The sequence below is a fragment of the Octopus sinensis genome, linkage group LG13 (genome assembly GCF_006345805.1).
Source record: "Octopus sinensis linkage group LG13, ASM634580v1, whole genome shotgun sequence".
NCBI lineage: Eukaryota > Metazoa > Mollusca > Cephalopoda > Octopoda > Octopodidae > Octopus > Octopus sinensis.
Window position 1 is genome coordinate 68,952,706 of NC_043009.1, and position 24,830 is coordinate 68,977,535.

At 38.0% G+C, this 24,830-nt stretch overlaps 1 protein-coding gene across 1 annotated transcript in view; it reads left to right on the plus strand.

Moving 5' to 3' along the window:
- Positions 1–9,387: 9,387 nt before the first annotated feature.
- Positions 9,388–24,830, plus strand: part of LOC115218631 (post-GPI attachment to proteins factor 2-like) — a 152,071-nt gene continuing 136,628 nt past the window's right edge. The window contains exon 1 of the mRNA XM_029788543.2: positions 9,388–11,320. Coding sequence (XP_029644403.1) covers positions 11,162–11,320 — 159 coding nt within the window. The 5' untranslated portion in view covers positions 9,388–11,161. The remainder of the gene's footprint in view (positions 11,321–24,830) is intronic.

A 24,830-nucleotide genomic window follows, 5' to 3' on the forward strand; every position in this document is an offset into this window, starting at 1 on the left:
GAAGGAAGCTTCTTACCACACAGCTGCTGCTGTTAGAACACCTGTAATGCCAGGTGTTCTAGATATATATAAGAGCCACTCGTATTTTCATTGTTGGTGACTTCAACTACCCTGAAATTGAATGGGAAACTTTTTGTTGGCCACAAAGCACAGGCAATTCCCTTGATGGAGTGCTGGATGGAAACTGGTCCCAAGTAGTCACTTCCCCCACAAGAAGTAATAACACTTTGGACCTGCTTTTTACCTATTTCTTTACTACCCACAAGGGGCTAAACACAGAGAGGACAAACAAGGACAGACAAACGGATTAAGTCGATTATATCGACCCCAGTACGTAACTAGTGCTTATTTAATCGACCCCGAAAGGATGAAAGGCAAAGTCGACCTCGGCAGAATTTGAACTCAGAACGTAGCAGCAGATGAAAAACCGCTAAGCATTTCTTCTGGTGTGCTAACGATTCTGCCAGCTCCTCGCCGCCTTTACCATCTTTTACTATCACTCCTGAAACTGTTATTGGTGTTGCAATGAAGGAACTTCTAGGTGACTCCGATCATGCTATGATCATTGCCAATCTGTCTCTTATAGGCAGAAACAAGAAAATCCACCACCACCACCTTCAAACCACTCGCTTAGACTGGAACTGTTACCGTAAGGAGTTACGATGCCCAAATTGGTTTGAATTTTACTATTCAGGAGACGTCAATACTGTTTTTCAAAATATCTTCAGTGCCACCTGGGCTGCATGTGAAGCGGAAGTACCATGCAAACCCTCTAAAAATAAAAACAGTGCAATTTGGAAGACTGCAGCAGTTCGACTTGCCAGGAAAGATTGTTGTAATTCTGAATAGAAACACAGACAGCAGAGAACAGAAGACGATGCAACAGGTCATCTAACCGTCTCAAGCAAGTGAGAAAAAAGGCAGGGCTTGGGTTTGAACGACATGTAGTAACAGGAGTTTTTCTTTGTAAGTCAAGTACTTATTCTTTTAGTCTCTTTTGCCAAACCCCTAAGTTACGGGGATGTAAACCACCAACATTGGTTGCTAAGCGATAGTGGGGGTACAAACACAAAAACATGACGGGCTTCTTTCAGTTTCCATCTACCAAATCCACTTACAAGGCTTTGGTCGACCCGAGGCTGCAGTAGAAGACACTCGCCCAAGGTGCCACACACACACACACAAGAAAAAAGCAACAAAAATAGATTAGTTTTTCAGTACAATTGTTTCATATGAAGAACAGCTTTATTAAAAGCTGCAAATATTGCAGCAAATACAAGTGTCCCGTATTCATCAGCCAAAACACATATGAGTTTTCCAAACATCCTCGGGGGTGAGGCTACCCTCATGAAGTATCGAAGAGAGTTCTATAAAAAGCAAATTTAGATTGTAAGCAGACTTCAAAAGTTCTCTAATGATGCACAGTTTTATAAAAGGTTTTAAAAAAGCTTGTTAGCTTCACAGAAAAGGTAAATCCATCCATAATAATTATGTGAATATATATATATATATATATATATATGATCATGAAGATGATGTGTGTGTGTGTGTCTTTCTGTTTGTGTTTGTTCCCCGCCCCTTCACAACTGGTGTTAGTTTCTTTACATCCCATAACTTAGCAATTCAGCAAAACAGACTGATGGAATAAGTAGAAGACTTTAAGAAGATAAATACTGAGATGAATTTATTTGACCAAACCCTTGCAAGGTGGCGCCCCAGCATAACTGCAATCCACAGACTGTAACAAGTCAAACAAATACTAAAGGACGTGTGATGGCTGGGAAACACAAGTGAAGAGGAGATATGTAGAAGCAACAGAAGACACCTTCAAGTCTAGACTCAACAACCATAAGTCCTCTTTTAACACTCAGAAGAACTGTAATTTCACAACATTGGTGAGACATTTATGGATATTGAAAGAAAATGCTGCACAATATAACATCAACTGGAGTGTGATGCAATAATGCAGACCGTTCCTCCTCAGCGGTATGAGGTGCAAATTTTGCTTGGAGGAGAAAAGGATTATAATGTGGAATTTCTTCTGCCCAGAGAACTGCCTGAACTCTAAAAGCGAAATATTTACCTCTTGTCCTTATGAATGGAAATATATATCAACCAAGCAGTAAAGGTTGGTTTTTGTCACATTAGAAGTCATTTCAGCATAAAAAGGGTTGCTGCTAATTTAGTGTGTGATCTACTACAGGATCTGTAGTCTACACTGTGAAATGACCTGAATTCGGTTAGGATTGGGGTTAGGATTTAGAGTAAGGGTTAAAGATTAGAGTTAGAGTTAGGGTTTAAAGTTATGGTTAGGGTTAAGGTTTAGGATTTGAGTTAGGGTTAGACGGCACACTAGGTTTGACCAGATACTAAAGTGGCACCAAAAGGTTTTATCTCCCATATATGTACACACCCACACATCTCACTTTCTCCCACGCACTCTCCACCTTATCCTTACCCTCTCTTCGTTCCACATTTACAGAGATAAAAAAAAATAATGGTCAGCATTTGCTGACTCGCAGGACAATTATTGACCAATCCAAGGGACACAACTCTAACGGGCTTTAGAGCTAGCATTTTTGCTTCTTTCTTTTTGAGCTTTTCCATCTCAGGGTTGTTTTTTTCTGTTTGTCTTTTTACGTCACTTCTGAAATTTGTAGACAGAATGGTGCTTTGAGACAACCGGTAAAAACGATCCCCAGCTATACTCTTCCATTCAACCTTAGAAGGTTTTTTATAGCGAAAACATTTGGGAATATGAAATGGATGTTATGAAACTAAATTTATAAAACCATACAAATAAGTATATAATAAATATAAATAATATATATAAATAATGTGTGTTTGGAGTCACAACACAGAAAGGAAAATGTAGCGAAATTACATGAAGACTACCATGAGTTATTTTCAGAAGACTGAAGCGACTGAAGCAGGAGATGAGAAAAGCTAAAGAAGGAAAGGGTCAGCCTCACGACCTCAGTCTGACCAAAAGCCTATATATTTGCCCCAAATGTGCCACAGCCTGTTGCTCAAGCATCGATATACAGGGCCACTAAAGGATTTGTCATTTTTCTTCATCATCTTCAGATCTACCACCATCATAATATATATGTAGGGGGGGCCATGGGTAAATTGTCAGCATTTTATATTTTTAATTTCACGCATGTGCATTATTACTACACAGTATAGTAGGGTCAGTCGGGCACCATTTGTGAGAAAAACAGCACCATGACACAATTCACTCTGCCAGAAATTTGGAAACAACATGCTGTACTGCTTGGGATTCACATCAGAGGCTCCAATACAAACATTTCAGATTGTGTGGGTGTCAATCTGAGGACAGCGCAATCTGAGGGCATGTACCAAGAGTGATAAAAATCAAACATCCAGTCAACATCATGGGTGTTTGGAGTGATCACTAGTGATAGTGACATTATGCCTCCATTCATCTTCCCACACTGCCTCAGAATCAACATGGAGGCCTATATCAAGTGCATGGAGGAGGTAGTGTTGTCCTGGGTTAAGAGAGTGGCTGCTGGGAGAATCTGTGTCTGGCAACAGGACTCTGCACCATGCCACACAAGCAGGAAAACCCAGTCACGGCTGTCAGACAATTTCTATGACCACATCAACCCTAACATCTAACTCCACCTAACTCCCTGACTGCAACCCTCTTGATTATTATGTGAAGGGTGCAATTGATTAAGAGACCAATAAAACTCTTGTAGCACCAAAGATGAAGGCAAGGATTATGGCAGCATTGACCAACTGTGTGTGTGTGTGTATGTATATATATATATATATATGATGATGATGATGATATATATATATATATTATATATATATATATATATATATATATATATATATATATATATATACATACATACATACATACATACATACATTCATACATACATACATACATATGCATATAATGTCAGTTGTTTATGTATCTAAGAGAGATAAAGCATTAGAGCAGAAATATATTCAGAAGGGAATCTGTTACGGCCAGTCAACATATACAGGAAACAGCTGTAAGGCCTATTTACAGATGTTCTAAAATCTTTCACAGCCTTGGATTTTTATCTTGTTATGGAAATTTTTAATATATATGCATATATATATATAATCAATAATTAAGGGTAAAATCAATTAGTTATTAATTAATTTCACCAAGTAGAGTTCAGTATGTAAAAGGACCATTCAAGGCGTATTCAAAATATTACGTTATATAATTAGGGCTTAGTAAAATAAATTACTTTGCCACGTACTGAAATTATTAGAAATAGCAGCCAAAAAGTTTTTTAGCTATTTCCACTACTTTAAGAAAAGTATATATATATATATATTATAAATTAGGGTATCTTCGAGATGCCACCATGCTGAAAATAGCAGCCATGATCAAATTCTGGGGTTGATTTAACCGATTAACCACCCTCCCCCATCACCTTCTCTCAAATTTCAGGCTTTGTACCTATGTCAGAAGTAATTCTTAGGGATGGCTGCCCCTTCATTGTGATTATCATCATCATTGTTTAGCGAAATTTATTGGGGAGAATTTTTCCTAGGCAGGTCTAAGATATCTTGGCTGAGAAGGTCACGAATTTATATGCTGTCAAAAGAACCCATCCACATATCGAAGGAACGGTAATAAAGGATGCTTCCCATCTCATGCTTTCTCTTTTGACTGATGCTGAGTTGCTGTTAATGAGGAATATTTCTTTGTCTTTGGCATAATTAAATCAATACCAGTCATCTTTACCATTATATGATTCAGCAGAATCTATTGCAGTGAGAAGTACGGATTCAATGACAAACGCACAGAAGCCCACAATGTGAATCTGAGTAAATCTGTTTTGATGTTTACTTTGATATTCTTAAACCAGCCAATAATGGTATTACTACTGTTCCATTGCTGGAGGTTTGTAGCCACCCTAATGTTACCATTCAACTTGCAGAGCAATTTTTAACCGATTAATGTTATTCCAGACTTAACCAGGTTGATCAACCTGCATTTCAAGTTGAGTCCAAATCATATTTATTGTCTGTGAAGCTAATAAAGAACCAACATTTAGCTAAAACTTCTAATCCATTGTAAATTTTGAACCCCCTTGCTACTGCCTAAAACTGTCATTCATATAAGTCTGTAGCGTGGTCTTCATAATTTTTGTTCTATAATTGGCAAGCTGTCATCTCTGCAAGCTCTCATCTGCTTCATATATGATTATTGTTTTGCCTCAAGATACAAATACTTTTTTAGAAAATTGTTTCAAATTTTTAATGTCTATGGAAGTTTCTGTTGGCAAGGCTTAGAAAACTTATGGAATTTAAAGTTGTGTCCTGTCTGGAAGCCTGGTTCAAAGTTTTCCAGACTCTTGGTGCATTCATATTATCATATTTATAATTTTATTTTAATTCTGTGTTATATTTCCCCAGGCGCAGGAGTGGCTGTGTGGTAAGTAGCTTGCTAACCAACCACATGGTTCCGGGTTCAGTCCCACTGCGTGGCATCTTGGGCAAGTGTCTTCTGCTATAGCCCCGGGCCGACCAAAGCCTTGTGAGTGGATTTGGTAGACGGAAACTGAAAGAAGCCTGTCATATATATGTATATATATATATATGTGTGTATATGTGTTTGTGTGTCTGTGTTTGTCCCCCTAGCATTGCTTGACAACCGATGCTGGTGTGTTTACGTCCCCGTCACTTAGCAGTTCGGAAAAAGAGACCGATAGAATAAGTACTGGGCTTACAAAGAATAAGTCCCGGGGTTGATTTGCTCGACTAAAGGCGGTGCTCCAGCATGGCCGCAGTCAAATGACTGAAACAAGTAAAAGAGTAAAAGAGTAAGAGATGTGTTTGTATTGTCCCCTTTTCATTGTCCCCTTGTAGGCAATAAAGAAATCTGTTGGTGCTTGGTGGGCAGTTTCACACAATAGTAAAAGATTTGTCAGCATTAAGTGCAACAATAACTTGAATAAATAAATAAATAAATAATGATTTAATTCTTTCTCTTTTTTTACTTGTTTCATTTCAGTTATTTGACTGTGGCCATGCTGGAGCACCGCCTTTAGTCAAACAAATCGCCCCCAGGACTTATTCTTTGTAAGCCAAGTACTTATTCTATTGATCTCTTTTGCTGAATTGCTAATTACAGGGACATAAACACAACAACATCGGTTGTCAAACAATGGTGGGGGTGGGGGACAAACACACAAATATACATACACACACACACACACACACATATATATATCCAATGGGCTTCTTTCAGTTTCCATCTACCAAATCCACCACTCAGAAGGCTTTGGCCGGCCTGGGGCAACAGTAGAAGGCACTAGCCCAAGGTGCCACTCAGTGGGACTGAACCCGGAACCATGTGGTTGGGAAGCAAGCTTCTTACCACACAGCCATGCATGCCCCTATATAAGTATTTTCCATTTCCTGCGCATGATAAGGCCTTTCATTTTCTCCATATTCGTTAGTGAAGTTTGGTGGGATCAGGAAGTTCTCGGATAAATAATCCAGGTAATATAGAATTTTTGGTGATTGGTTATACTCATAATATAGAGAGAACTCTATTATATATACAGTGTTTATTGTATGTACAATGTCTGAAGTATGTCCCTTCTCAGTATAGAAACGCTGGAGTTTGACAAGGAAGCACGTGTAAGCATAAAGAGGTGATTTATACACTCATACATGTGATACCCATCTACCTATCTGTCTGTCTATCTATCTATCTATTTATCTACCTACCTACCTATATATATATATATATATATATATATATATATTCATATATATATATACACACACACATATTTCTATATATGTGATTTCTAAATGCTAATGTTTACTTTATGATATTGATATGATTTTAATAACATAATCCATGATATTGCAAAGCGTTTAGAGTGGAGCAAAAACCTACAGAATTGGTCCCTAGAGCAGTGGAAGAATGCTATTTTCTTGGACGAGTTATCCTTTACCTTATTTTCGACCACTGGCTGGGTATATGTGTGGAGACAGCCAAAAGGAGTATTTGATCTATACTGCCTTCTTCCCACTGTTAAACATGGTGGATGATCTGTGATGATCTGGGGTGGGGGTGGGGGATATATCTTGGCAGTCCGCTGGCCCAATGGTTTCCCTTCATGGCAGAATTAATAGTCAAGACTATTTAAGCATTTTATCTGATCAAATTTATCTTATGGTTGCAGAACTATTTCCATAGGGAAACGCAATCTTTCAGGATGATAATGCACCAATTCACACAGCTAAAGTTCTTACTGAAAGGCATGAGGAACTTTCTAGTGAAGTTGAACATCTTATCTGACCACCAAATCTCAGTAGTATTGAACATTCATGGCGCATTTAGAAAAACAAGTAAGGAGTTGAGACCCTCCATCATCATCTCTACAAGAACTGGGAGACTGTTTTGGCTGAAGAAGGGACAAAAATTCCTTTGGAAACAATTCAAACTTTGTACAAGTTCATACCTTGTATATACAGGAGTGGGACAAAATAATGGAAACCCCTTAAAATTTCAAACAAATTTATTTTAATATAAGTTAGGACCACCTTCGGCATTAATTACAGCTTGAATTCTTTCAAGCCATAATAACTGCTAAAGGTGGTCCTACCCTATATTAAAATGAATTTGTTTGAAATTTTAAGAGGTTTCCATTATTTTGTCCAACTCCTGTATATCGCTAGCCACTAAACCTTTTTGTATTTTCCCTCCCTGTTTATTTCTTCTGCATACCTTTCTGTCGAAGAGCGTAGGCTCGAAACATAAAAGACTTTCTCACTTCCCGAGCAATACATCTGTTTGTTGTTTAAACACCCGTCTTTGTCTTTTGTTTTTTTGTAAATTCTCACTATATATATATATATATATATATATATATATATAATATATATATATATATATATATATACACATATATATATTTATACATATATATATTATATACATACATATATATATATGTCATCATCATTATCATCGTTTAACGTCTGTTTCCATGCTAGCATGGGTTGGACATATATATATATACATATATATATATGTGTGTGTGCGTGTGTGTGTATGCACATCATCATCATCATTTAACGTCCATTGTCCATGCTGGCATGGGTTCGGCAATTTGGTAAGCTGGAAGGCTGCATCAGACTCGTCTGATTTCTACGGTTGGATGTCCTTCATAACACTGACCACTCAAAGAGTGTAATCAGTGCTTTCACATGCTACTGGCACAGGTGCCAGTTGTGTGTCACCAGTATCATATGTATGTATGTATGTATGTATGTATGTATGTATGTATGTATGTATATATAGATAGATAGAGTCTCTTGAAGTCCATTTTCTTTCTCTCATATATTGCGCTTGTGTGTGCATGGTTGTGTATATCAATGCCAGTATCTATGGCCAGAGTTAATGTCTGATTTAAAGGAAAATGACCTGAAAGAAATGACTCAGAATGGTCATTTGAAGAACCCAGACAAATACTGATACATCAAATACCATACAACATAAATTTTTGATTTATTGAAATTATCTCCTTGGAGCCCATAAATGTATTCCCTTTTTTTTCTCTCTTGTAAGTTGAAGTCATTCGGCTGCTGGAGGTAAGGTTGGATAAATGTGGTGCCAATGATGGCCACTGAGCCAGAAACAAATGTCCATGACTGTCCTCTTCTCTCCAAACAACGAACCTATCCTTTTTCTGAATGGCATGTCAATTTTGGAGAATTATTGAGTCTTGAGAGTGTGTCCCCTGTTTAAGTGGAGCCTCAGTTGTCTATTAGATGATTATGATATATCCTCTAGAGACAGAGATGATTTTAAGCAACCAAGAAATTGATATACGGTATTTTATACACCTGTATTTGTCTGTGTTCTTCAAATGTATGCCATTGGCCCATCTGAGTTATTCCTCTTGATTCATTTTTGTTTATATGATTGACTTTGATTAAGTGTCATACACGAAACTCATGGCCCTTGAGTCACTTTGTAACTTCTGCTGATTTAAACACACACACGTACACGCATATATAATGTATGTATGTAATTATAACATGAGTATGTGTGTGTGTGTATATGTATGTATGTACGTATGTATGTATGTATGTATGTATGTATGTAGTATGTATGTATGTATGTATGTATGTATGTATGTATGTATGTATGTATGTATGCATGCATGCATGTATGTATAAATGTATATCTGTAAGTATGTATGTATGTGTATTTATTTATTACAAAACATAACCAGTAATTTAGTACTGAAATAATATATACACTACATGTGTGTGTGTGTTCACGGGGAGAGAGAGAGAGAGAGTGAGTGTGTGTGTGTTATGGAAACAAAAATGCCGTTTATCCTCTATATACTCGTGTCGTTGTTAAGAGTGTCTGTGTAAAATGAGTGCTTTGTACATCAAAGTCTGCCAGTCTGTTGTACAATCGGCACGGAGTCTGTGAGAGCTTGAATAAGAGCATGCGCAGTTGGCAGTCGGTGCCCGTTTCCCCGCCCTGTTGTCACCAAAGCCAGCAGCCGACTGGAATGTGAACCAATATTGCAAACCGTAGGAAAACAGCTTTATCACAGAACTTCATTCACACATTTAGCAATCGAAACATCATCACACCTACATATACAACAAGTCAAGTGTCGTTCGGTTTTGTTCTCCAACATTTAATAACAACAATAATGACAGAAGCATTAGTAACGGCAGCAAAAGAGAGATTATTGAAGACGGGTTTTCGGTTGTGGGTTCTTGGAAACATTACCAATTCCTTAGCTGGTTTGGCTATAATGAGGGAGTAAAAAATCGCAAGAAATTGGAGCTTGTTTTAAATTTATTATATTCATCTTAATTTAGATGTATTTTCCTTTTTTTCATATCTGGGGAATATCGAATAAGTCCAATCTTTGAGTACCATTATTACTCGTTGGGTTACTTCTTATTTCTAAAGACTGCTAAGAAGAGAGAGATCGAGATAGATAAATAGACAGAGAGACCAACAGATACATACATATATAAATAGATATATTTATATAGATCTAGATATAAATTTGCTTTTATTTTTTTCTTTCTTTTCCCTCTTTTCACTGCCAAACTCAGAACACTGACGTATAAACACACACACGTCTGACAATGCTTTCGTAACGGTCTTTAATACATTTTCGTAAGATCTGTGAAGAAATTACACTGGTTTTATCTCGCCTCAACCAACAACCATCACGGACACACAGCAACTGCAGTCATCACCATCACCATCATCATCGCAATCATAAGTATTATTCCAACCATCATCAACGCCGTAAATGCCAGTAGCTCCATCATCACCATCGCCGCCGCCGCCACCAATACCTAACTACATACATCATACTCGGTCCCTATGATAATATCAACAACAACAACGATTCCATGTCGAACACTTCCAGCACAAAAACAACACCAATCACAGCCACAAGCATCATAACCATCATCATCACCAACACCATCACAACTGCTCCTCCTCCTCCTCTCTACCTTTGTCGCTATTCTCACGTCTGACATTTTTGGTGTCAGGAGGGAAGAAACAAGAAAAAGCAGCCAAGAGGAGTGGATGAGGCCTGAAAGTGGGGGCGCATGGGCTCAATCACCACCCCCACTTATTGCCACCACCACCACCGCCACCGCCGCCGCCGCCACCACCATCGCCACTGCCTCCCACAGCTGTTTCGGGCGAAAATACTCGTAGTGAAAAGTGGGAAGGAAGAACCAACTTCCTCCGGTCCAGATACCATCGGAAACCAAGTCCCACATTCTCCACACACACATATAACCGTTAGGATTATTACTACTGCTTGGAGACGACACTCAACGGACCTGTGTGTGTATGTATGAGTGACTGAGTGAGTGTTTATACTTGTATATATATATATATATATACACACACCTACATTACCAACTGACGGATATCTTTACCCATCTGAAACCCCTACCTGCTTTTGTTGGCCCAGCACTTGCTCACCCAACAAGCGTCCACTTTACACCAAACCAAAGCTTGGTCAGACAGGCTCACACTCAAAACCTACCTTAAAAATATAAAAGTATATATATATTATACACACACACACACATATATATATATAACGAAATAACCATGAAGAATGAGCGAACGGCCGAGGACTGCGCCCTTATCCGAATCTCCTTTGCCCGTTTTGCAGTCACAACTGTGTGTTTACCGTCAATTTCACTTCTGTTATGCTTTTTTTCTGGCGTGCTATTCCAGTTCTATGATGTCAACGAGACTGTGTGTAATGTGAGTTGATATTTTACATATCTATCTATATATATCTATATTGTTATTAATAATATATATTAACCCCTTCGTGTTGGGGACAGAAAAAAATAAAGAACACCTTGATTTATAGTCATGTCTGTATGTAATTCATGTTTCACACCTGTTCTTCTTCTTTTATGATTTCTTACCCAATTTGCATCGTCTCAGATAATAACTGTACTCTATTGTAATGTTCTGCAAATTTTACCCTCGCGGTAAATTCAGAAATATTTATCATAAAATCCGTGGCCTGGTACCAATATCATTTTATATTTTACAATAACTTCTATAATTTTATGATCGATTTCTTTTTCTTGTATTATGATGGAGATTTAAGGATGGGTTAAAGTTCATGAAGTAAACTTCACGACTAAAGATTCTATTAAGGGTTTCACATTTTGTGCTGGTTGTGTATTTTAAAGAACCTAAGCAGTTACCCCGGTCCAAATACCATTAATCCTGACCCTCTTTTACCTGTACTTGCGGCTGTTAACCTTAATTCATATACATCATTTGGTAAATATACCATTTTTCATTAAAACAATCGAACCCCAAACTCGCCATAGTCCCAGCTCATCGAGAACTTTTATGGTCAAAAATATTTTTACTATTCATTTTGTCTTTATTTCAGGCATTGTGCATCTAGGATGGTGGTAGGGGTGGGGGTGGAACGATGAAAAGACACTTTAAGGTGTAGTTTAACAGAGATTTAGCTGTTGTTTCTAGCATGTCTAACGACTATGTACAGGCACTCTCATCGAATGGACTCAGTGCCATGTCTGAGTTTTTCTGCTGCCATATCTCTCACTTGGAACCTTTTCCTTTGTATCATTTAATAACCTTTTTATAAATGGACATCACTATCATAACTCCTTAGACATTGTCACAAAGATAAGTTCTTTCAGAACTTCTGTTGAAGAAAATTCAAAAGAATTTCTCCTAATTGTGATTATGCTATTCCATCATACTTTTCGGTCGTCAGAATATTTGAGCATCATATATATATATATATATATATATATATATATATAGTGTAGGTCCTGATAGGGTAAAAAAAATCGGTTATTTCCAATGCAGCACTAGATGTGCTAAATTCATTTTTCGTTTTCTTAATTTACATCTCTCTCTCTCTCTCTCTCTCTCTCTCTATATATATATATATATATATATATATATATAATATATATATATATAATTGGTTTTCTCTTCGTCGGACATTGTCCATGCTGGAGCTCCGTCTTCCAGGGTCTTATTGTCATGTCGACCCCAGTAATTATTTCACGCGGGAGCGAATCGCAATGTACACACACACACACACACACTCGTCTATAAAGTGAGAGTGGGTGAAATTCACATCCTTTTCTTTTGTTTTACCGCTAACTCTTAAATTGAACACATTATTATGTATAATGTCTAATCGTTAAGTTTGATAAATTGTCAAAGTTTGAAGTGAAATTACGGCACAAGGGTCGTGATGTATATATATATATATATATATAAATTAAAAGCTACATGCTTTCTATTAACAAATTACCTTTACAAATTATATAAACTTATACACTTATATGAATAATGTGCAGCACCCACATCCGTCTACTGCTGACTGTCAAAAGAAAGAGCATTTAATACCATGGCAGAGATTAATAATGCATATTTTATTTTGGTCAAGTTAGTCTCTTGCTCCTATTAAGTTTGCCAGTGGGTGAGGTGCAAAGGATCTTCCGGCAAGTTATGATTAGACTAGCTGTGTAGCAAGAGACCGACTCGACCGAAATTATATATATGTATGTATATGATATATATATATATATATATATATATATATATATATATATATATATATATATATGTTATATATACACACACATACACACAGTTGTCTATTAAATTGTTGAGTAATACTTCTTTGATTGGAAACTGATGTCTATGTATTTAGACACTTTCGTTCGGAGTTGGATTCACTCCGTCGTTGCTGTGAACCAACTCATTTATTTGTATTTAACATTTACTTATATATTTACTTATATATAAAATGGGCAAATGTCAGCGATGTGTTCGCGAGTGTAATGTAACGGTAGACACGATTCTTGTACTTGTCATCCTCTCTTCTTTGTGTTTGAACGAGTTTCTCTTTTATTGTCTCGGGATGGCTGTTTGTATATGAGATTCTAAAATTTCTCTTTCAATCGTATCCGGCTTTCTCTACTAAGCAAAAGATCGATATTTTTATTTTAAATAAAGCCCCACAGTTCTTTCAGGCCTTCCAAAACAAGCAGTTGGCTCTGAAACCAAAGTTGTCGTTGCAACTTTAGCAGGATATATCGTCTAAATGCCACAGTTTTATGGTAACTGGCTGCCTTCTTTATTCCCCGGCACTCCATACTCGATTTGTATGCAAAATTGTTGTTCTACATGACGAGGCATGGGTCACGAATTCTTCAAAGGAAGCCACTAAAATCGCAGAGAAGTCACGGCTGTAGATTGTGCTTTTTCATCTCGGGTTAGACTTGTAGTCAAAGACATTACAGACTGTTCCTTGTTCTTCCGGACACAGTCTTATTAAGACTACAATCAGATGTACCTCTTGTTTTTTTTATTTTATGTATATAATGCTAGGGTATAGTTTGAGAGATATTTTGCTTCCGTATTGAGCAGGTCTAATTCTCTATGAGGATAAATACACACGCACTCGCGCGCGCCTGCCTCATCACTTATCAAAGACCCATCATTGAGAGACTTTGTCTCCGTCCCATTTAACCCGGGGAAATTTACCCAGTTTAAGAACTCCTTGAACGAAGTAACGACGAGAAAATGTAGAAAGGATTCCATAGTTCCGCAAGAGCTCAACAAGTGCAATTGACGAAGCCACATAAGTGTAGAATAGCGTCGGCAAAAGTGAAAGTATTTGCAAAACTTAGAGTATCTGATTAGAAAGTTAAATCGGTGCGAGATGCTGGGAAAAGCGATAAATTAATATTTGTCTTATTTTCTTAAAATAGAAACTGGATATCGGTTTTGGAATCGTGAACAGTATTCATGGAGATCGAATGAAAACAGCAGAGAAACTACTTTGACTTCATCTCTCTTTATTTGTTGATAGTCATCGGAGTCGACCAAGTCGCGCTTTTACTTTGCATTCTATATGCCCCCCCCCCCTCACACTATAATGTGTGTGTGCATGTTATCGAAATTAATAATCTAATTTACAAGTGTAATTCATTTTTCCATTTTTATAATCACCGAGTTTATTTGTTTACGTTTCTTTATTTTTATTAAAAAATCAGAAAAGCCGTTTATTTGGTTTTTTTAAATATTTCTTTAGACTACTACTACTACTAATAATAATAATAATAACCTTATAAAAAGATCCCACAATTCTTGTATATTCCGATTTTTTGTGGGGTTCTAGAGTCAACACTTTAAAATCTTGCTACTCCCAAACCCCTGTTCCCTATACATTTTACTTTACAAGACTCGCGGCGTGCGCTCCCGCCGTCACAAACACATTATACATACATACAGATAGATAGATAGATAGATAGCTCTGTGTGTGTGATAATCGAGGTACAAAGATCAATAGATAAAACAGAAATGTCTGCTATGAAGCGTCAAGTGTCTATTTCACACTGAGTTGTGTTTGATAGCCTAAGTCTGTCAATGAATGATTAAAAACAAAAGAGAAAGAAAGGAAGAAATATTCTGTCTCAGAGTACATATATAATAAGCACAGTCTTTCTCATATAGATATCTGTGTGTGTAAGACCTGGGGACGATTCCTTCCACTAAAGGTGGTACTCCAGCATGACCACAGTCAAATGACTGTATAAAGCCGTCTAAAAATCCTTAAGTCAGGGAAAATATGCCCTTGTCTGTCAATAGGGTGGGTGCCATCTCCGAAGGGTTTGTGGTGTTTGCGTACCACCTTGCTATCTCATACCCAGTGCGAAACTTATTGCGTAACATCAGCTGAAATGGATCTCCAATACTACCAAATATCATAACATGCACTCGTGAGCTATTAAAATTATCTTGGCCTCTGGCAAATGGTATCATTGTTACCAAATGGTAATTGAGACCATCTCCACTTGGCAAGGGGAGATAATCTGGAAAAATCAAGAATTTTTTGGAAGTTGACATTCTATTCAAGAAAAAGACGGGATTATAGTCTGCAGCCAAGAGGACAGTCATGGACACGTCTTCTGACTCAGTAGGCATTGTGTTGATGACACCTATATACCTACACACATACACCTGCTGCAAGAGATGCCTATCAATGCCATATTTGTATAAAAGGGTGTTGGTCTCTTGTGAGACTGAAAAGCCACATATCTGTTGTTCATGAGAACAATCAGGTAAAAAGCTTTGCTCGAAACTGCTTTCCATTCGTGGCCGGTGGGTGGGGGTTGCTTTGGAGTAGATTTTTTTCCAATTTCTTGGGAACCATTCAGCAACTGCACTGCCCCACCTGTTTATGGACCTTGCAACATGTCTAACCCAGCAGAATTCTGTGGTCATCTCCTTCAGTTTGCTCTGTTCTCAACTTACCTCATTTCCGATAAACTCCCACAATGACATTCCTAGCATGGGTCTTTCTATGGGCTTGGTGTCAGGAAGGGCATCCAGCTGTAGAAACATTGCCAGATCAGATTGGAACCTGGTGCAGCTGCTGGCTCTCCAGGCCTCAGTCAAACCATCTAAGCTATGCCAGCATGGAAAATGGACGTTAAACGATGATGATGATGATGATATATACTTGTATATATATATGTGTGTGCATGGAGGTGCAATGGCCCAGTAGTTAAGACAGCAGACTTGTGGTCATAGGATCACTGTTTTGATTCCCAGACTGGGCGTTGTGTTTATTGAGCGAAAACACCTAAAAGCTCCATGAGGCTCTGGAAGGGGGTGGTGGCGAACCCTGCTGTACTCTTTCACCACTACATTCTCTCACTCTTTCTTCCTGTTTCTGTTGTGCCTGTATTTCCAAGGGCCAGCCTTGTCACACTCTGTGTCACGCTGAATCTCCCCAACAACTACGTTAAGGGTATGCGTGTCTGTGGAGTGCTCAGCCACTTGCACGTTAATTTCACGAGCAGGCTGTTCCGTTGATCGGATCAACTGGAACCCTCGTCGTCGTAACCGACGGAGTGCCATGATGTATGTATATGCATATGTGTACATGTGTATGTGTATATGTATGTATTTTATTCTTTTACTTGTTTCAGTTATTTGACTGTGGCCATGCTAGAGCACCACCTTAAAGGGTATGGTCATGTGATGCATATGAATGAGGTCAACTGTGTAAAGAAGTGTCAATCTCTGTGGAGGGAACCTGTAGAAGAGGTAGATCCAGGAAGTCATGGGACGAAGTGGTGAAGCATGATCTTTGAACTTTGAGCCTCAGAGGCAGTGACTTGCGATTGAGACCTCATTCATATGCATCACATGACCATACCAGTGCAGTCATCTCTCATGCCTAACTTTTCTCTTAAGATGTTTACACTCTGTTGACCATGCACACTGACATTACACATCCAGCAAAGCATACTGGCTTCATTTCTTTCATGCCTATGCATGTCCTCAATTAGTCACAGCCCATGTTTCACTGCCATGTAACGTAGCTGTATGCACATAGGCATCATACAGTCTGCCTTTCACTCTGGGAGACAGGCCCTTTGTTGCCAGCAGAGGTAGGAGCTCTCTGAACTTTGCCCAACCTTACCTTACTCTCACATCTCCACTATTAACTTGGTCACCTAGAAAACGAAAGCTATCTGCTACCTCTAGTTTACCCTCCTGGCAGTTGATGGAGTCTATTTTCTGTATATTTTTGGTGTTTATTGTACCTGTGCATCTTCCACATACAAAAGCTATTTTCCTTGTTAACCTTCCTCTGATATTGCTGCACCTTTTATGCATCAAAAGCTTAAACTGGGTGCATCTTATGGAGTTTCTACCTATGCCTTTTCTACAGATCAAGTAGGGCCATCTACCTGAAGGGATTTGTGATTTGTTTGTCTTCCACTTATTTTGGAAGATTTTGGCTTTTGCTCGGTTAACTCTGAGGCCCTTTGATTCTAGACCTTGTTTCCGTACCTGGTACTTCTTCTCTAATTCTGGTAGTGATTCAGCTATAAGAGCAAGGCCATCAGCACAGAGGAGCTCCCAAGGGGCAGCCTTGTCTTAAATTCCTCTGTTATTGCCTGGAGGACTATGATGAACAAGAGGGGGCTGAGGACAGATCCTTGGTGAACCCCTACTTGTACCCAGAATTCTGCACTGTACTTGTTGCCAACCTTCACCTTACTATATATATATATATATATATATATATATATATATATATATATATATATATATATCTGTGTGGTGGTCTTTGTGTCTGTTTGTCCCCCACCCTCCCACCCAACCACTTGACAATGGGTGTTGGTGTGTTTACATCCCCATAACTTAGCTGTTTGGCAAGAGAAGCCATTTGCTAGGCAGGGCGGTCTTGAGTCAGTATGTTACTGTCTATCTATTTACCTCCCTATTTCTCTTTCTCTCTCTCTCTCTCTCTCTTCACCACCACTATCATCATCTACACATCCCCCCATCAATACTAGTATTAGTACAACTACTGCCATCACCAACCTACCAACTCTTTAATGACCAACAATAACAACATCAATAATTTTGGACCAAATAAACAGCTGCATCTAAAATCAAAGACAATCACAAGATATTTCCGTACCCCAGCCTATTTTCAAAGTCGAATGAAATGTTTCAAATCTTGGTCACATGAACTTTAACCTTATTTTATAAGTTATTTTAATTTAAGGGAAGTGGGTTTTAGGGTTCAGCTTTGCCAGTGTGGGCATTGATGTCGAACCAGAGAAAATCTGCCTCTTTGAATTCTCTCTGATCCATGCAAACACTGGAAAAGTGGACATTAGTATGATGACTTTCAGAAACATTTTTTTCCATGCTCAGAATTGCTGAAGCATGGAATAAACTACCTGCATCAGTTGTTTGCTTGTCTGGACACTGCATCCTTCAACACTTCCTTGCTTCCTGACATTCACCAACAATACACTTGATGTCTCCCCACCTTTTTTTATTTTTTTAAACAACACTTTCATTGTTCGCTTCCTGTACATTATTCTATGCACTGTTGATGCAGTTTTTGGTTTTTCTGGTGAGTTATAGTGCACCTGAGCACCGTATACAATTAGTTCATTATTACTATCATCGTATGATGCTGTTAATGTTAGCAGAGCTGAGTTACACAAATATTTCTGTGTATATTCATTTGATAGAGTCTAAGTAGAGAAAATGAAAGTTCGTGTAGCTTTGTAACAGATGGAGTGAATTTTAAAAGTGCATGAAAGAAATACAGCCTGTATTTTTTTTCTTTTTTTGTAATATTTCACTGTATTTATCTACAATGACAATAAACATTATATTCAATAATCTGCAGACCAGATATTATAAAGTAGTCTGAAAAGGAAAGTTAAGGGTTGATTATCAAGTAAGTAACTTAAAAGTGCTTACTTAGCTTTCTGTTAACATATGACTAAAAGATGGTGCTCCAGAATGGCTGTAGTCATATTACTGAAACAAATAAAAGAATATGAATGGATACACACATGCATACATATACACACAGTATGCACGTACCATAGAAATGTGTGTGTGTGTGTGTATTGCTGGATCATATTGATCTATATAATATGATAAAAGTATGATATGGAAAACTCAGCAACCAACAGCAGCTGTTACCAAGGCACAGAAACAATTGTTGCGATTTGTGATTAAAGCCAGTTTCATTCCATCTTCTTGTTTTATGAATTTATATATATACAGCCCTTCACATCCCTAAAGTGACAGAATGGTCAGGACCAGTGGAATAAAAAAGGCCTTTACTTGTAAAATAGGTAAAAAATGGCAGGAAGGACATTTGACTGATAAATATTCGTTCAAATAAATCTGCGCACCCCCTTGTTCACTGGAAAAACAGCCATAATCAAATGTACAAATGTCAGTTCTATATTTAAGAGATGAGGAATTATGTACATTATTTACATTTGACGGATATTTGTCCTCATCTTGTTTGTTGTTAAAACAACATTTCGGCTGTTATACCCTCAGCTTTCATCAGGTGTCTTGGGGAAATTTTGAACCTGGGCATATGGCATTGTGGTTAAGAGTGCAGGCTACTAACCCCAAGATTCCGAGTTCGATTCCAAGCAGTGACCTGAATAATAATAATAACAACAACAACAACATTGAAAAATACCTTAAAAATGAGAACCCAGGTTCGAAATTTCCCTAAGACACCTGATGAAGGCTGGAGGGTATATCAGCCGAAATGTTGTATTAACAACAAACAAGATGAGGACAAATATCCGCTAAATGTAAATAATGGACTCTGTCAGTGTTTAATTTTCTCAAAAACTTTACATTTCTGTTGCTTAGGATCTGACAAATACTGGTATGACTGTGATATTTTGCTGAAGAGGCCTAATAGGACTGAAACATATCTAGGGTTGTCACCCATGAAACTCACTTATGTAGCATGCCTCCTCTCACCCTTCAATTTTTAATTAGTATAAATTCAGAATTTGTACCCCATGTATTATTAATTTCCCCATCACCCCTACTTTTGATTGATATTTGAATAAGTTCTATTTAAACCGATAACAGTTACTTACCAAGAAATCTCTCCATGGTTGTTTGGCCCCTACTGTGAAGGCACATGGTGCTTAGTGGTTAGGTTATGACTCGTGGTCATAAGATTGTGAGTTTAATTACTAGTAGCGCAGTGTGTCCTTGAGCAAGAATCTTTATTTCACATTGCTCCAGTGCACTTGGCTGGCAAAAATGAGTTGTAACATTAATTCAAAGGGTCAACGTCGACACATTGTGTGATGCTGAAACTCCCCGAGAACTACATTAAGGGAATGTGTGTCTGTGGAATACTCAGCCACTTGCACATTAATTTCATGAACAGGCTGTTCGGTCGATTGGATCAACTGGAACCCTCATCATAACCGATGGAGTGCCTGTTAGGAATTGCAGCCAAATGTGTCTCATATCTTCTTGAATAAGGACAAGATACATCAAATAACATAGTCTCCTTACCTTTGAAATATGGGATGGTCAGAACTGGAATGGTTTTGTATCCTTGTTTTCCTTGATTAGGGTCCACCAGGAGCTAAACCACAGCAACAACTAAATTTGTCACTTGTCTTTTTTTATGTTATTCAATTTGGTTTGATTCTAATTTGAAATTGTAGGGAAACAATTATAATCTATTTTTAATTAATTTATTAAAGGTCTACATCTTGTTGAATTTGGTTCTGTGCCCTTCTTCTGCTGATGTTGTATTTCATTCAGGACTTGTAAATTAAATAGCAGTTTAAGTGGGGGCTGATGTGAGCAACAGTTGTTTCTGATAAATCCTGTGTGGCTTTGTGCCTAAGTTGGCTGTTGTAATAATAATATTTTATTTGCTACAAAGGCAACAGACGAAAATCGGATTTCAAGGACGAATAATGAAAATGGCAGCAGTTTACATAAAATTAGTTATGTGAGAAGGTAGTTCCTAGTAAATACAAAAAGGGCTGAAGTAAGATATCCCACCAGAGGGACAGTCTCCTAAGCCCCTTCAAGTAAAACTCCACACAACTATGATTACTCTGACTACCAAGGACAAAATGTTTTCTCTGACCTACAGATGTATGTTGAGAATAGATCCGTTCATGTTGGCCGTTCTTGCTGTGTTCTCTCAGCTTTCAACAAATTCCCTGGAGAGCAGAACTTCACTGTCCTGCAACTTGAAGTTGATGAGGCCTTGCTTAGAGTGGAACATTTCTGTTCTCAGTCCCTTCAATCTTGTTCACCATAGAATCTATTTTGGCTACGGCCACTTGGAAGAAGAGATCTGCATACCTTTGCTGTCAGGTAGATTTGTTCTGTCTAATTTCTGACTTTTCTCTAATTTCTAACATACAGTCAAGAACTCTGGAGATGGTGTATAGTTGATTTAATTGGTCTCGGTACTTGCCTGATTCTAGAAAAATGAAAGATATATGAGAAAGTGTGAGGGTGGGTGTACACGTGAGTGAGAGAAACATATTTTGATAGCATTGATGAAATGAAAGAAATAGTTAACCATCAAAGCAAATGAGGTACATTATTATATTTTCAACTTTATATTTTGAATTCTTCAGGTTTCTTTTGGTGTTTCACCGTTTTGTGTGTCAAAAATACGTGTACCATTGAGCATTTTCAGGCTTGATTCAATCAACACTACTTCATCTTTCTTCCCCACAAAACCCTCCTCTGTAGTTGTGAATTGGCAAAACTGTTAAGGTTTCGGCCAAAATGCCTGCCTTATTTACTTGTGATCCCCTCAATCCCTGAAAATCATTTCAATGTAACAGGGCTGATTTAAAGTACCAGTGATAAACCAACTCTATTTAATATTGCTATTGAGTACTCATGATGAAGATATATCAAGTTTATGAAGGCAATATGGCTGGCTGAAAATGCCTTTACTGTTTTTTTGGTAGATATTGTACATCATTACTGGAATCATCATCATCATCATCATTTAACATCTGTTTTCTGGCATGGGTTGGGCAGTTTAGCAGGAGCTGGCAATTAGAGAGCTCCACCAAGCTCCAATTGTCTGTTTTAACTTAGTTTCTATGGCTGGATGCCCTTCCTAATGCCAACCACTCTACAGAGTGTACTGGGTGCTTAATACGTGGCACCAGGGTGTCTTCTACATGGCACCAGCACACGTGCTTTCAATGTGGTATCATCATGAGGACAACCATGAAATTTAATTTCACAGTGATGAGGTTAATCTGCAAAAGGCTGAAGACTTTGGATTGGTAGAATTGAGAGAGAATTCAACCAAATTCCTTGCAGCATTCAGCTCCATCACTTTCTGTTCTGAGTTCGTTTCCTTCTGAGGTTCGCTTTGTCTTTCATTCTTCTTTAAAAGAAGGAATTAAAGTACCAGTCACGTACTGGGGTTTACTTAATAATATGGTGACTAAATTTGTGGCCTTGTACCTATTAGGAATTATTAATCAGTAAAAAAGATAGCAGATATAATATGAAGAATATCACAAATCTTTAGATTTAGTGAATTCAGATGATTGATTCAGATGGTGTGGCTTAGTGGTTAGGGCATCGACCTCATCATCATAAGATTGTGGTTTCAATTCCTAGACCGGGTGATGTGTTGTGTTCTTGAGCAAAACACTTCATTTCATGTTGCTCCAGTCCACTCAGCTGCCAGAAATGAGTTATCCTGTGATGGACTGGTGTCCTGTCCAGGAGGGGAATGTATAGGCCATTGATACTGGGAAACCGGCCCTTGGGAGTTGGTATAACTCGAGAAGGAATACTTTTACACACATACAAGTGTGTGTGTGTGTGTATTTATATTTTGTCTTTACTCTCTTCTTTCTCTCTCTCTCTCCTTCTCTTCCCCACTTACCAATTATGTCTCACTTTCCAACCGACCTCTTAAAGTACCTCTTAACTTATTTAGTTCCAGTCTTTCCAAGGAGAATGGATGCTGAGTTTATTCCTTTGGCTTTGGAATAAAAGGAAATAACAAAAATATCCTACCATCAAATGAAGCAAATCTAAATACATGCACACACACACACACACACACACATATGGAGTGTGTGTGTGTGTATGTATAATGTTTGTATGCATACATATACATCTATCTTCGTATGAACCATCAGTACCTTACCTTAGCCAATATTGATTACCTTTCATAGGGTTTTTTTCTCACCTCACCTGTAGGTGTTGATGAGCCACTGATCACTTTACCTGTCGAGGAAATTTACTTTGGATGGTATTCAATTAAGTGCTAATCAGACTTAACGAATATTGCTAAAGATGTCAGTCAAAGACACACTCTGTAAAAATTAATCAATTATCAACATACATCAGTTGGTTCCGAGATGAGGGAGAGGAGGAGGAAGGAGAGGAAGCAAGTAATAAGCTACATTCATGGAACATCCTTCGTTCGTTCTTTCCTTCTTTCTCTCTCTTTTCATACTCTCATTCTTACTCTCTCTCCTCTCATTCTTTCTCCCTGCTGTCTCTTTCTTATTCTTTTCCTCTCTCTCCTACTTACTGTCATGCAGGTATCTAATTACAAACACACACACACACACACCTTTGCATTGAAATTGATTTTTCATTCAATTTTTTCTGCTGGTTCATTTGGCTGTGAACCCAGGATGAAAATGTTTTGGTTGGCTGGATTTGAAATTACTTTAGTCTTGACACTTTCATTAACCCTTGGCAGGAATGAAGCAACCACAAACACCATTCCTTACCTTTATTCCAGCCTCTCACAGCTCTTACACTGTATCATTAAACACCTTAGCAGCTGCCAAGTGATGTTTAGTCTCACATCAACCTTCAGTGAACAAACCCATCATTGGAGATGTTTCAACTTTAATCATCTCAATTTCTCTCCTCCAAACCTAGTCTATCTAAGATTGCATCTAGTGTGGCCTTCTTTTTTCTTCAAACTGATATGGTGTAATTCTGGAATGATTTGGCTATTGTTTCCAACAGGTTGAGTATAGAATCTCCTACATAGAGTAAATGCATAGAGTTTTCAGACCTTCTCTAAATGTTGAACATAAAACAATTTTGATAGAAGTTTCTACATATTACTCTTTTACGCTTTTACTTGCCTCAGTCATTTGACTGCGGCCATACTGAAGCACCGCCTTTAGTCAAGCAAATCGACCCCAGGACTTATTCTTTGGAAGCCTAGTACTTATTCTACCAGTCTCTTTTGCCAAACCGCTAGGTTACAGGGATGTAAACACACCAGCATCAGTTGTCAAGTAATGTTGGGGGGGGGGGACAAACACATACACATATACACACACATACATATATATATATATATATATATATATATATATATACACACACATATATATGACGGGTTTCTTTCAGTTTCCGTCTACCAAATCCACTGACAAGGCTTTGGTCGGCCCAAGGCTATAGTAGAAGACACTTGCCCAAGATGCCATGCAGTGGGGCTGAACCCGGAACCATGTGGTTGGTAAGCAAGCTACCTACCACACAGCCACTCCTGCGCCGATGTGGTTGTGCGTGATCTTTATTGTTGAAGGACAGTAGATTTAAATGTTAGAGCAATGGATTAAATGATGGATCAGGGGATTATTCCCTTTAGCCCTTAAACTGGTCGTATCTGGCTCAGATATTTCACCTGTTTTCTGTTCAAACTAGCCACATCTGGCTTCTCACACCTTACCCTACAATATCATAAAAATAAGCAGTCACATCATCAAAATCTCAAATACTTAATTAATTCAAGACAATGGGAATAAACAAACATTACACTTGACAGACTAATCCGAATGATAAAAGGTTAAATGGTAGAACAACAGATTAAATGATCAATGGATTAAATCACAGATCTGGG